This window comes from Sceloporus occidentalis, unplaced genomic scaffold, assembly GCF_023333645.1.
Source record: "Sceloporus occidentalis isolate IW3139 unplaced genomic scaffold, rSceOcc1.0.p SCAF_5, whole genome shotgun sequence".
Classification (NCBI taxonomy): Eukaryota; Metazoa; Chordata; class Lepidosauria; order Squamata; family Phrynosomatidae; genus Sceloporus; species Sceloporus occidentalis.
This window is the reverse complement of record NW_028316985.1, coordinates 19,040,958-19,056,436: the sequence shown is the minus strand read 5'-3', so window position 1 is coordinate 19,056,436 and position 15,479 is coordinate 19,040,958. Positions and strand designations below refer to the sequence as shown.

Sequence of the window (15,479 nt, the reverse complement as noted above, 5' to 3'; positions counted from 1 at the left end):
CTCAAGGTCACTCAGTGGGTTTCTGTGGCTGAGCAGGGATCACAACACCATGCTGCCTGACTGTGAATGAACATATCTAAGGGAGAGTTATTGAGCGAGTGTGAGACAGAATTAATGTATGAGAGAAAGTCACACATTGAGGAAGATACCAAGGGTGTATGAAAGAATTAATGCATGTGTGAATGTGAGAGATGAGTGTCACAGTGTGCATGTGAAAGAGAGAATTACCCTGTGAGAGTTAGAGAATGTGTATAGGTTTGTTTTGGTTTTGGTTTTTTTGTTTTGGTTTTTGTTGTTGTTGTTGTTTGTTTTTTTGAGATATTTAGCCTTCACAGTCAGAGCATGCAGGTAGCAAAACAAACTTCAAATCCCAGGATTCCATAGGATAGAGACATGACCGCGGTGTCAAACTGCATTAATTCTTCAGTGTAGTAGCAGCCAGTGAGGGAGCGAGAGAGACCATGACTTGAGAGTGTATGTGTAAGAATGAACTAGGTAAGAAGGTGTGAAGGAGAAACTAGCAAGAAAAATCGTGCAACTGAGCATGGGTGTATGTGTGCATGTGACTGAGAAAGAAGCTTGTGTGTGTCACAAAGAGATAAAGGACTCTTGTGTGGCACCTTTTGGGACTGAAAGAAATTACTCTCAGAGAAATGGGTCAGTGAGTTGGAGAATTAGTGTGACCAAGCCCTTATGAGAGTGAGTATGTGAAAGAAAAAGAGTGAGAGAAATGGTGTGACTGAGTGTGAGCGAGAACAACATTTGAGAGTTCTTGGGGGGTCAGAGAAATGGGGCTTCTGGGAAGCTGGTTCCACTGGGCCCCCAAATATTCCATCACTTCCGATGCCAACAACTGCTGTCCCAAGCCCTCTTTGTTTATTCCTTCTCTCCTTGGGCCCCATTCAGCCCCCACCCTGTCTACCTTACTGGACCAGAGGAGATGTGTTGGGCCATTTAACTGTATTGTTATGCTGCCATGTACATATAAAGCCACAGTCCAATGTAAAGTTTGGCATATTTAAACTTAATTAGTGGTCTTAGAAACAAGTAATTTCGTATTCATTGGACTGTAACCAAAGTGGCATAATTTCCTGGTTGTTTTATAGATAAATAAATTTTAAAAGGAGACCATTTGTTTGAGTTGAAATATGGGCAGAAATCCTAAACATAGGTGCACATACATTGTACTTTGGAGTGTGACATTTCATATGTAACTTTGGGTTTTCTTTTTAAAAAAATATTTTATAGTATTTACTTTCTTCCGGCTCCTACTAATTGGTAGGCAACTAAAGATTCAGCTCCCTGGGAAACATAGGTCAGATAATTTCCTTTAACAAGTTCCACACATAAAAGTCAGTTTCACCCACATCTTTTTTTCTTTAACTCATTACACCAAAGCTTCTGACCTGCCTTTGTACCTCTTCACAGTTAGTATTTACGGAAAGCTTTCATTATTTTAGCCCCTCATTTGGCCCTATTGAGTTAGCTGGAGTAAATTAAGTTCATAGCCAGAAGCACAAATGTACTGAAATACCTGTGCTGTATGTGTCCTTATCACATACATTAGACAAGGCATATGTAAATAGAAGTACTTGCATGCTTTGGAACAAATGTGTCACATTTCTCATCATTATGCTTGATCACTTTTTGTTTCCCTCAAGTCCAAATACCTTATTTAGCTCCAATGATTCTTCCTTTATCATTATTATACAGTAAAACTTTTGCCTTCTATTATCACTAGCTTTTCTACTAAAATCCATTTCTGTTATAGCCCATATAAGCCTGTCTTCAGGCTGGCTAAGTGGTGGTTGACTTCATCAGGTTTTTCATTGTTAAGGCATGAAGATAGTATGCTTTTCATCACTTGGTTGTGAATATTGCTTTCATGATTAACTGTTATATGCAAAATTGGACTATGTGTAATACTCACATACCAACAAATTAGTCCTGAACTATTACAGATTAATTCCACACAATAGAATACAACTGTGATTTTGTGTTTGTGTTTTCCCTTCTCTCCTTGTTTCATCTATTGTGATATTTGAACTTTCTTTTTTGTACTTTTAACTTTAAAACATTAAGTAAAATAACCATTTCAGTGGCCAGACTCTAGGAGGCTAATAGAAGCAACTCTTAACAATCTAAAAGAACAAGAGATCTCTCAAAATAATTTCATCTGGAACAAAAGCACTTTCATGGGATAGTTTTCAGTTAGGTTTCTGTCTTTATAAATTCATTAGAAATAGTCCATATTGTCTTTGTAGAAGACCCAGGTCGAGTTTTCCCAACTTCACCAACACCTGTTTCCCTACTAAAATTCCTCCTCAAATCAGAAAAATGTAATCAGCTTCAACCATTTAATATATTCTCAATTTAATACTTGCTCCCTACTCTCTAAGACAGTGAGGGCACCTCAGTTCCTTAAATAGCCCACAATGACTTTTTACCAATAACATGTACAGAAGTAGTGTATTTATGCACATGAGTAGCATATCATCACTTCTGCAGCAGTAGGGAATCCATTAAGATCACCCACCCCAGATGCTTGTGGATCTGGATGGATTTCTGATACATTGATACTTATATAATAACACATTCAAAATGGGCCATTTAATTACCAGTGCTAGAAAATGATTTTCCACAGTTCTCTTGGAGAAGGCATAATAAACACAAGATATACCATATATATATATATCCTTATGTAGCATCTCTTCTCACCCAGTCCACCATGGCATGACCCGTTAGAAATGCGAAGAACAGTAGTGCAGGCTGTTTGAAGGTACTTTTGGTCAATGTTTTATGAGAATAAACTAAGTTAATTAAAGAAAAGTATATATTTAAAGATTCTTGCAACTGTCTTGGTAATTTACTTCTAAACACAGTTTTTAGAGAGGAATGAAAATCAATCCATGAGCAAACCTTGCAGGCTATACCCCCTGTGATATGTGTGAAGAACATGTCAGCACCTGTACTCTCAAATAGCCTCTTGCTGTCTCTTGTCATTGGTTGTTCCCCTTATATAGCTTGGAGTCTGGATGGACTATTAGTAGAGCTTTGGAAAGAATGATCACTTCCTGTGCTTACCTAAATAAATGCAAAATGAAGCTATTATTATTATTATTATTATTATTATTATTATTATGCTTTATTTATATAGCGCTGTAGATTTGCACAGCATTGTACATACAAACAATAAAATAGATACGAGTAAACCTGCCCATGGCATACAATCTAAGAAGTAGTAGCATAATACATATAAATAATACATAACAATACAGGAAAGGGTTCAATAAAACAGGCAACAAATTAAAAACGTCAAATAGCAAATAATAGTCATGCAGTGCCTGGGAACGCTTCTCTGAACAAGCAATATTGAAGCTGTTCCTGAGGCATTTCAGGAGAACATTGATTAGCAGTTAATTTTCAGATTTGTTAAAAGATTCATATTATTGGTGTTCTAAGGTCTTGATTTGTCCTTAAGAAAGGGTTTTTTCCCCCTTATAGGCCAACAAGGCCACAATCCTGTTGTACTTTGCCATCCAAGGGGCCATAACACACACAAACACATCCTAAGACCTCTGAGGGTCTTACAATAAAATTGATTTAAACAATTGACTTCATTGCCCTTTACTTTTTCATTTATCCCTTCTGTTACAACCCATGAATGATACACTAGTCCCAGACATGCCACAAAGAATTCTCTTTCCATTGGTTTCAATGGGAGAAAGGAATTTCTGAAAAATTAGCTGCCCTGCACCAACAACTGCCCTATCCACTTTGCCATAAGAGATCATAGAAAAATTGTAACTCAACATCCAGTGCACAAAAAGTAAATTAATTAAGAACTCTGATATAGTTCTTAAGTTAGTCACAACAGTTTACTTAAAGTATGATATGTTTCTATGTACAGAGGCACATGGAACTCATTTGTAAGCTAAAGTGAACAAGCAGAGATCTTTAGGAAAACAATAAAAATACACATACTAAAGTTACAGAACTTGATTCAGTATTCTGGGAGGGACAATGATTTGATGTGGGTGTGGAAGAGGAAGCACCCATCAAAAGGTGATAAAGAGTGTGTGAGATGTTTTTGATGTAAGCTGAACATGTTGGAGATGGGTGCTTAACACTTTGCAATGAATGGAAGAGGATGCAAAACTGAGGTGTCATTTCCCTTTTCCAGTGCTAGACACCTTTAGCACCACTTTTTCCTATGTGTATAAGCCAACTTTCATACATAATTTGTACATTTCTTTCTAATGGGGAAGGGATTTTGTTGGCAGGGATAGGAATTGTTAAAGAGAGACTTTGAAAACATTACTCAAATGAAAGGGGAAATGGCATGGAGCTATATCTCTTTGGCCACTTGTCATGCACGCTTAAAAGGCATAACAGACAACTTCAGTGATAAGAAATTAGAAGAAAGAACACTTTGCACACAGAGAGAGCAGTTTTCACAAAAGAACATGTCTTCAGAACACACACTGGAGACTCTTCCTCCAACATCAAACTATCCTCTTGGCAAACTGAGTGGCTAGGGCAGAGAGCATTCTTCCCCCTCCTTTATATGTTGTGCTCCAGAACAGTACTTGTAAGTGACATAAGAGAATTCAGTCCCTAGCTGTAGTAATGCCTCAAGACTGGCAATAAAGAGGTCATTCCTGGTTGTCCCATTTCTGGCTAGTGGGGTAGAGGCACTTGGTGTCTTGTGGTAACACAAGAATGTATGCTTGGGAGGGGTTATTGTTGTGAGCTCATTAACCCTCTCCATATGAAGCCAGTCTATGATATAATCTCTTATTGGTATGCACTGGGAGAATTTATAGGTTGTGAATATATTTGCTATTTTAAAGCTTTTTTCTCCTGGCTGTGTTCTCTCCATCACTAGCAGTCTGGTCATTAGAAGACTGTGTCCTGCCAGATAGTCTTCATAATTCTTAATTCTCAGTAATAATGTAGGTTTGCTCTGTATGGGAGAAATGGTCAATAGGAACTGTGAAATGGTCAACAGCAGCTGTGTGTACTGAGAAACAAACATGTCACAAGTATTAATACAGTATTTAGTTTTTATTTACCATTACTCTGAAATACGATGTATCCTGAGACTCTATCCAGTACCAAATATGAAAAAGAAAAAATACTCCAAAAATGTTCTGTATAAAAATACAGTTATAAATATTTTAAATGCTTCATACTTGTTCAAGGCATGAATTTACAAAATACAGCAGCCTTCATAATGTCACAAGACACCTTTTTGTTTTAATGCAGTAAATTAACATGGCTACTTATCTGGATTTCACAGCTATATGAACAGGATTGATATTTTGATTAGAGAAATGCACAACTGTGAAATGTTTCTTTAAAGCAGTGTAGATGTGTAAATGTGGCGGGCATGGTGAGGCTCATGCTGGCCCATGTTTAAATGGAGAAAGTGGTATGTGGATCAGAACTTTTGGTATAATATTTTTGCTGTGATTTCTAGAAATGGTAACTAACAAGAACTGTTACCATTGCATTCATGTGAAAGCAAGTGTGCATATACTTTTGATTCATATACTATTCCTTCAGTGCAAGAGAAGTACAAATAAAAGGGCATTCTTGATTAGAAATCACCAGTAGATGGATAAACCAACCCTAAAATTAATGGCTTTTGATAACCTGTTTAGTAAGAGTGAATTTTCAGCCAGTGATAAAACACACTGTGTTTTGGGCCAACCAAAAATGCACAAAATATATCATGCAAGCTTTCAAAGCAACACAGGCATATGTATCAGGGAAAATTGTTTAAAATGATACAGAGTAAGAAAAAAATATATATTAGAGTCACAGGCCTAAATTTTTTAAAGATGTTTTTGTTGTTATTAGTTAAGATGGTCTGGAGGGCTGTCAATGCAGGCAGAGGGCACTCCCCTTTTTTGGCCATGTGGGGACTGAAACAAAGAACAGTAAATTTTAAACTCCATTAGCAGCAGTAAAGTGACTCCTGGATACAGTACAACAGTACATAAAGATCCCTCCATATCAACTGAACCACAACAGAAACAACATCTGAAGCAAAATACAGGCCTTTGACTTCAGCACCCATCACTTTTCTTCTCCTGTGTGATTCTTTAACATACTTAGCCTGATGAAGAAGCCAGTGGAACTTTAAAAGCTTGCATAAAGTGTTTTGTGCATTTTGGTGACCAATAAAGGCATCACTCTTTTGTGGATTTTGTTTTATCTTGCTATAGGGCCAGCAAGGCTACCCCTGAATAAGTTTCTTGGAAGAAAAATGTTAGATAAATGTCTGAGTGAGACTAGAGGAAGTTGCCCTTTATAAGCTCTAAGATAAATGCCTGGGTTAGAATTAGTACTTTTTTGAAGCATAATTTAGGGTGCTTTACCATGCACTGTCAATAGCTATTATCTCTAGATCTGCAGCATGCTATTTGAAAAATAGTATTTATTTTATCAAATGTAGAGCAACTTGTAGGCTTAAACATAAAATTCCAGGCTAGATCCTTGCAGTTATGATCAATTAGATATAAACCTCTTTTGAAGCGTTTGAACCACTTAATGTTTTTCATTTTAGGTATGAATGAAAGTTTTTGTAAGTTCTTATGGTATGTGCTTATCAGGTGGATGCAGTTGGCTACTGCCCCCTCTTCAGGGTACATTCAGAGGCAAATTCAGGTTCTAAATATTTTATTGAATAGTTTCTTTTTTATTTCTAAAGCAGCACTTAAGCTGTGGGCTATGTTTTAATACATACATTTTTAAATACACAAGCATGTATTGATGGAATTCTACCTTTTGTTTTCTCACAGCTTCATCAAGAGATGGAAAAAGGTGAGCGGGACAGCGCAGAGCTACAGGAATTTGCCAATGCCATTCTACAGCAGATAGCAGATCACTGCCCTGACATCCTGGAGCAAGTTGTCAATGCACTTGAGGAGTCATCATGACCTAAATCTGTGCTAGCTCCCTGACAGCAGCATGCCCAGGGGCAAGCCCAATCAGTCCAAGGAGCTAGAATTGGAGAAGTGTGTGAAAGGCAGAGGAGAGAAGAAGGAGAAGAAACTCTTGGTTCACCTTTTTATAAAAAGAAACAAATGAACCTAAACTGGTATTTCATCTTTTCCAGTCTATCAGTACTGAATTATGCCTGTATTCATATTCTCACTGCCTTTCTGTTTTGGAATAATGCCTCCCAGTTACCTTTCCTGTTGGCTTTGGGATATGTCTGTTCACAAATGTGCTGAGTCCAAGAAGCATAGAAATGGCAATATATTTGAGCAGCTTGTTCTGTTGATTCTTAAAGAGGTAGGAGGGGAGCACTTGTTTTCATTTTATTTTCTAATTAATAAATCTGTGCCCTATATTCATTTATGGAGAAGGTTGAGTGTGGTCCTAAAAGTGGACCAAAGTTGGCCAACAACACTTTTGCTAGCTCAGGATTAGCAGTCTGTATCTTCACAGGAGTTTTCACCATTAAAGTTGAGATTGTTACAAAGAGAGAAGTGGGATATCCCTGTATTGCAGTAGAGATTTCAGCCAAGAGACAATTGATAATAGTTTTACATTTTCTTTTATTCTACTTGTGAGCTTCATGTTTGTTTACCAAATGGGGATGACTTTTTTCTTTAGCAGACCTTCGTGGGATTTTAGCAAAGCTTAGCCTCATACTTTATATATGTCTGCATTCTTATTTGATCAGTGCTCAGTTCATGCTTAGCTTCTTATTTTAGGGGTTTTTTTTTAGTTCTTAGAAGATTACTTCATAAACTACACCCAGTATCAGAGTATTGGTCTTACCTATTACTTATCACCTGCCAATAATGTGTGAGGGCAAAATAGCTTCTCTAAACAGCATCCTGTTAACATATCCAAATGGATAGAGTAAATAAGAATCTGAATAATCAATTGTTTTGCATAAATTGTGAAAATATAATTTTGCTCTAGGGATTATTAGTTTTACACATTTTCATCAGGCATTCACCAGATAATGTATCTCTGATACATTATCTCTGTATTTCTGATTTTTCTTTTTTCAGATTTCAGGGATAAGAGGAACTTTTATAGCAAATAACAGAAAAGGAAATTAGGATTCTAAATTAACTGCAGTAAGAGGAAGATCAATGGTCTGTAATTTGCTTTCCTGATTCATTTATCACTGAAATGACTATTCTAATCACTGTTTCATTTTTCTAAGTTAAACAGTTTGGTTGTTTTTTCCAGCTTAAATGCTTTGCACTTGAATATCCTCATTCCTTAAACCTAAATTTAATGTTATAAAGCAGGCTTCCTCTTAAGGTTCTTTATTCCATTTTTTCAGATCCTACAATACAGTGGAGCCTTGGTTTTTGCTGAGGTTTGGTTTCAGGTTCCCCTGTGGATATCAAATCCTGAGATGCTCAAATCCCATTATATAGAATGGCATAGTAAAATGGTCTCCCTTATATACAGTAGCAGAATCAAGGTTTTCTTTTGGCAGTGTATATCTTTTTGGAATATCTTCAAGCCAGGGATGGATAAAGAATCCTTGGATATTGAGGGCTGGCTGTATATCCTCCATCACATGTCACTTAGACTCCCAGTGTGAAAGGGACTGGTACCATATTTGTGCTCATTAGCTACTATTGTTTCTTACTTTCTTGGAAGCATCCACTGACTGGAAGCTGATGGTTTGCAGACCAGCTTTGGTCCATGGACCCCAATTTTAGTAGTATTGGCTTGGGCCATATTGAAGCATTGTTTTCTACTTTATCCCCTTCCATATCCCCTCCTTCAAATGTCGAAACCCACAGCTTGTAATACATGTTGAATATCCCTTATCCAAAATTCTTAGGACCAGAAGTGTTTTGGATTTCTGAAATGCGTTGGGGGTGAATTTTTGTAACATTTGCATATCCATAATGAGATATCTTGAAGATGGCATCCTCACTCAAAACATCAAATTCATTTATGTTTCATATACACCATATACACATACTCTGAAGGTAATTTTATACATAATATTTTTAATAATTTTCGCATGAAACAAAGTGTGTGCACACCAAACCATTAGAAAGCAAAGGTGTCTTAGCCGGCCATTTGGAGGATTTTGGATTTTGGAATGTCGGATAAGGAATGTGTAACCCTGTTTCACTGATTTGTAAAAAGTGAGGAGAGAGTACCAATAAGACAAGATTTTAAAAGTTCATTAATATATTTTAAATATACAGCATATGCCCTTGATTATAAAAGAAAGCAGTGGGGCATCCTGTGCCAAGTTGTTCCTTCTTTTAGCACCTGCATGGCAGGAGTGGAGGAGTGCCTTGGAGATATGAAACAGAGCATAAATAGTCTTAGTTTTAAATGGTGAACTTTTTCTGCAGACTTCTTCCTCAAAGACTCACATTGCCATCTTAGTTTGCACTTTCTTGACTTTGGAAATTTAGTATGGTGGTTTTAGAGCTGATGGCAATAACAGTCTTTTTTGTCATTAAGGAGGGGGACTTAACTGTTCTCAAGGTTGAAATTGCCTTTACCGGAAGGCATGTAGACAATGACTGTACATAGCACTGAGCCATGCCTCATACCAGAGCCGCGCCTTTGGCCCTATTGTTTGAGTCAGCACATTTTGATAGAAGCTGCTGTTTTGAAATTTCCCTTCTAGCTTTTTCTCCTTCATCCCTAATTACTCACTGTAGGAATTTAATGCTGCCTGTAAAACCCTCTCAGCCTTCAGGCCTTACATCTTCCCACCACCACCACTCCCTGGCTATCCTATTAAGTTATATGGTTGGGTCTTCAGCTGCCCTTGTTCCCTGCTGTAAAACAATCCACTCTCTCTGTGGGAGAAGCTGTGGAATTTTCCTTATCTGTGGTTGAAATGACTGCTGCTTGTAAACCTCTTACTGAGATGTTCCTTGATAGAGGGTTTTGTTTTGTTTGGGACTGGGTTTGACTGAAAGAGGAGGGAAACTATTCAGAGATAGTCTTTTGTGGTTGCTACGTCATGTGCTTATCACACTGCATATCACTTACAGTTCTCCATGAAAGTATTTCTGGAGCCTTTAAGTCATCTGCCACCATGTGGCTATGCTCTTGTGAAACTGGATCAGTGATAGCAGAGGGATGACATTTTCATGACATTGTATACAGGGCCCACATCTCATGAAATTTATTTATTATGATAAAGCCCATTCTTTATGGTCTGCTCTACTCACATCTTGTTTTTCAGGGGAGATGGGGATTTTTTCAAGCAGGGCCTCTTCCTAACTGGCCATTTGGTCATTACTATCCAGCAGCACACCTTCTGTTTTAATCCTTCCAAGCCCAAATCTGGAATGTGCCTCTGTTTCAGTTTTTCTACCCATTTCCATGTCCTCAGAAATTGTGCAAAAACAATGTTTTATTTTTGGAACGGTGACTTGGTTTTATCATCTGTAACATTGCAGATAAACTTATTTATTCTGTTTGGATACAGATCCTATCTTACTTCATTTCAAGGAATTACAGTGATTTAAATACAAGGTATTGACCATAAGTTGTTGCTGAGCGTGTCCTATTTGTTTCTTTTAACATTAGATCATAATCTAACTCGTATAGCTTTGGACTAGTTACACTGCAGGATAAATTGCTGGAACAATTTATCTTTCCTTTCCTTGTCCCTTAGTCCAGTTTTCAAAAATAGCCTGTTATCAGTGAATTCAAAATTCTCTTATTTACTGAATTATAATAAGACTTGGCTATACAGTTAAGAATGTGTCATCACTCTTTCAGGTTACAAAAAAGCTAAATTGTGATGCTTCAAAAGGTGCTTATAAACCTCATGGACTTTGTATAAAGGGAGCAGTGGGAGAATTTTTATTAATTAGATACAGTTTTTAATAGCTGCCTGAAAAATAGAGATAATTTCTTGACATTCTAGATGGAGTTCCTAATTTGGTGGTTTAATGTTTCCAGAGAACCCACATTCTCATTACAGTCATGATCTGGTTTTTATAAAAGACTAGAATACATTAAATATCAAGCTCAGAATTGACACATGCTACTAATGTTGAAGAAAAACTTTAGTAAGAGCCATTTTCAGATGAAATACCTTTCTTGTGTATTGGATCTGTTATAATGGCTGCCTTTGGTCATTGTTTTCAGTCGAAAATGCAAGTCATACGCTCTGTAAATCCCAAACATTTACCACAACTAAAGAAGTGAAAATTATACTGACAAACTACTGTGTGCCATCAGATGCTTTGTATGAAAGGGAAAGACTCACAAAAGTCTCCATGCATGGAAATTTTCAGTGAATTTTGTAAGATCCCATATTATATGGGATTTTTAGGCAATTTCTCTCTCTCTCTCTCTATCCATTCTAATATTCAAGGAATATTCTGATTGGATCAAGGGGAGAGGAGTTAGTGGAACACCATTTTCTTCCTGTCTCATAGTCCTATTTTGTCAGCTTAATAAGGGTTTTTGGAGAGACCTAAATGAAATAAAATGGTGTATATTTCTGTCTCAGTTCTTGAAGCTCTCCCATTTCAGAGAACCATGCAGTAATAGAAATCGAAAGCAAAAACAATGGATTTAATAACACTGCCCCAGTGAAGTTAGACAAGTGGCAAAGTCAAGTGGTGAGTGGCTTGGAATGGCCAGGATTAAGCAGATAGACTCTTCCTTTGCCAATCACTCAATCTTGTCAGTGCAGCAGGTGCTGTTTTTATAAAACAAATATTTTTTAACTTTTTTCCATTAATAGAGGGAGCCGTTATCCTTCTGAACAAAATGGCTATCTCTTGTTGACCTTTTTTAAAAAAGAATAAAAGCATTTCCAAACTTTTTAGTGTCAAAGTATAAACGAAAATACTGACTTTTTCCAGTGTGTGTGGCGAGTGCTGTAACCCTGTCATCATTGGTATTTCCCCTTGACTTTTTCAGGGTTTTATTTTTGTTTTTCTGTTTTGTTCTCTGCTTGTCAATTATTGTCTGTGTGGTCCTCAGACTGGGGCAGTTACTGACAATGTGTGTCTGTTGTCTGATTTTAAACTTTAAAAAAAAGATAGAAGTAGAAATGAAATAAAAAGTTGTGCTTAAAAATATATTAAACTAAATGTATTGTCCAGAGGAATTCAAAATATGAAAAGGCAAAGCTCTGGACTCCTCCTCTCAGTTTATAAGGAAATTGACTTTTTAGGCTCAAGATACCTTTCAGTTGCCTTTGACAGGCCAAGAAGACCAAACCAATGTAGCCTTCTTACAAATGTTGACCTTATCCCTCTCCCAACACTATGGTACATGGATTACTTTTAGAAAGGAGCAAAATTATCAGCTAGTCATCAGTAACAGCTGCTGTTTTCTTGTGTTTCAATTCCACTTATTTCGATAGAAGAGAAGCATTGAAGCATATTTACACACACTTTACTTCCTGTTTTGTACACATAAACAATTAGTTATTCCTAATCATACCTTCTGCTCTGCTAATAGCTGTTTACCTGTATAGTCATTCTGTATGCCCCCAGTTTTGAAAAAGACTTAATCTTACAAGAAAGGGATTATCATTCTTTTCTGCACCTTTTGACTACTTTTAAGGTTTTGGCTAACATAAATCTGCATATCATAAGTGTATTTGTGAGTCATGTGTTGAATTATTACACATGAATGCATTTACAAAATTAAATCCTGGTTAATTTGGAGAATCTATAAAATTATTTTAAATTGAGATTATTACTGTATTAACTACAGATATGTTTGATTTAATATCAGGTGCCCCAGCTAAATTCAAAGCTGACAGTATTGGAACACTGTTATTTATGCAGCTTCTCAAAGTCTTTAGCCAAATTTCATTGAAATTGCCCTTTTCTTCATAGATTTGTGGCTTAGCTGAAGTAAGGGTACTCAGTCATTTCATATGGTAAACCAAGGCTTTGGCTTAATATTGATTTCATTGGACACTTCCTAGAAATAAAGAGTCTGCAAGCTTTGCTCCTGCCGACTAGTCCTCTACCTATCAGTGATGAATTTGATACGCTGTATCCTAAGACTATTAGTGCTAACCAAATGTTCACATCTTCTTTTTATTCTCTGCAAATAAAGTGATTACATCCTCTAGGCCTTCTTTCAAACTGACATAACATGAGTTCACTTATCCCTGCCTAAGCAGTATTGTTCCTTCTCTTAGATTCACCTCATTTTGAAATGTAACATGTGAAATTTTGCTTCAAGGAATTAATGAAGGCAGCGCAGTACGTTGTCATAGGAACTGAACATTTGTAAAATGTCTTCTTACACACACACACACACACACACACACACTACAGACGGGGATCTTTTGCTAACTGAAAAGTGATGTGTTGCACTTTAATAGAGGAGGAGACAAGCTTTGCATATATAGTCTGACATACTTTGAGTTCTTTCTGGAAGGAGCAGCAGCGGGAGGTAATAGATGTCTGTAATGCAAGTGCGCACGCTGCCTTCAACTTGTATGTGTTTTATTGATGGAGTCGTGTTACTGACAGGATAATGAATTGCAATGAAATTGTGTTATATATTCAACTTTGCCTTGATAATATAAACACTTTTGTTCGATTTTTTCTTTTTTATTCACAAACTAAGTTCTTCAAGAAATTATAAAATTATTTAAAAATTGTGTTGTCTGTTCTTTTTTAAACACAAAACAAAACAAAAAGCACCCTATTTTGGGTAGTATTGTCCAGAAAGGTCCTAAAGTTTACTGCTTCATGATTGTCCATATAAGATTACTTTATAAGATTACATTTCTGTATTTCTTGATCCTAGCAGTGGGGTTAGTATAATAATGGTTATGTCTGCTTCTCCCTCTCTTACACTCAAGAGCATTACAGCTTTTTTACCCAGAACTATAGTTGGTTTGCCTAGAAAGTTCTAGACAATTTCATTACATTAAACGGTATGAAAGAAGGGGAAGAAACTAAAATTTACCAAACTAATGACTGATCATCTGCCAGCAGTCAGGGAAATTCAAGGGTTAGTTCATATCTCCTTTAGCTCATCTCTCCTTAGAACTAGATGAATCAATCCTCTTTAGACTCAAAATGGCATCAGAATTAGAACATTGGAAGGTAGATGCATTGGAAGGTCGATCAGTTTAAAAGATAATCTGAGTTCATGTCAAATAATCTAGATGGACCTGAGTCCTGCTATGAATGCAAGATACCTCTGTCAGCTAACTGAAACAAGTGAAATATAATGTTCATCCAAACGTGTCATTTTCAAAGCACAGGCTATTGAAGTTTTAATGGTATGCCAATAGTAGACTAGTTTCCAAATAGTAATAATAATAATTTATTTATATTCCGCTTTTTCACAGGGAATCAAAGCGAATCACAACAGTAAAATGACACAGCATACAATTAAAATTACAGATCCCAAAAACCCAGCCCTCCCCCCAATCATAAAAGCATAAAAGTCCAAGCCATAAAATAGGATTAAACAGCAGATAATATAAAACATGCCAATACAAGCATAATAAAAAAGAAAAGAAAATTTGTGGGTGAATTGTGCAGGAGAGATTATCCTATAGGAGAGAGGGGGCAGGGATGGTGATATCGGTACCAATGTCAATATCAGTGTTAGGAGCAGTAGAAATAACAGCAATAGTAATAGTAGTAGCAGGGGGAGGCAGGTCAAGGAGGCTGATCTGGGAAGGCCTGCTGGAAGAGATCCGTCTTGATTGCCTTTTTAAAGGCTTCCAAGGTGGTAAGATGACAGATTTCGTCCAGCGGGTCATTCCACAGCCTGGGAGCGGCAGATGAAAAGGTCCTCTGGGTCACCGCAGACAACCTAGTAGACTTGCTGTGACTCAAGTCATTGAACAAGTGGTAGGAGTGCAACTTCATAAATACCAAAAGATGAACCACTCCCAGTACCATTTCCCTAGAAGGGAGAATTTGAGTCACAGTTTGAAGAGTTGTTAACAATTATATTGTGTATACTAAATGGCAAAGGGGCCCAATCCCTTTCATGCATTATCAGGTTACCATTTATGAACAACAAAGAGTGGAAGATGTCCTTAGTTGAATCTGCCTGCACCTACAATTGGGTGGTTGGAGTAAAAAGGAACATTAGGCATAAGAATGCTGCTGGTTTTGTGTATACTCACCATACTAGTTCAACATCATGGCTGTGTGGGGTTTTGAAGTGTAGTCATTCTGATTCATGTCTCTCTACCGCACTATGCTGGCTCCAGTAATAGTGATTCCAAAGCAACTCAGCCATTTTATTTATTTTATTAAGAAGTTTGTGTACCATCTCTTCAGCATCAGTTTTCAGAATAGTTTATAAAATCACAAGAGGCATAAATATAACCAAAATAGTTGAAAGCAGTGTTAAAAATATGATCCTAATGTCCTTTAAAAGCCTTTTTTATAGTCTAGGATAATTAACATTTATTTGCCTAACGCTAAAAAAATTAGTAACAAAAATGCCAGGCAAGCTACACTGGAAAGCTTTCTGAAAACAGGATATTGCAGCCAAAA

At 36.8% G+C, this 15,479-nt stretch overlaps 1 protein-coding gene across 6 annotated transcripts in view; it reads left to right on the top strand.

The window, feature by feature from the left end:
- LOC149311727 (ELKS/Rab6-interacting/CAST family member 1) overlaps window positions 1–13,612 on the top strand; it is a 266,847-nt gene extending 253,235 nt beyond the window's left edge. For all 6 annotated transcript variants that reach the window (XM_089527772.1, XM_089527771.1, XM_089527770.1 and 3 more), the window contains one exon: window positions 6,810–13,612. In XM_089527772.1, the coding sequence (XP_089383898.1) occupies window positions 6,810–6,947 (138 nt within the window). In that variant the 3' untranslated portion in view covers window positions 6,948–13,612. The remainder of the gene's footprint in view (window positions 1–6,809) is intronic.
- The last annotated feature ends 1,867 nt before the right edge of the window (window positions 13,613–15,479 follow it).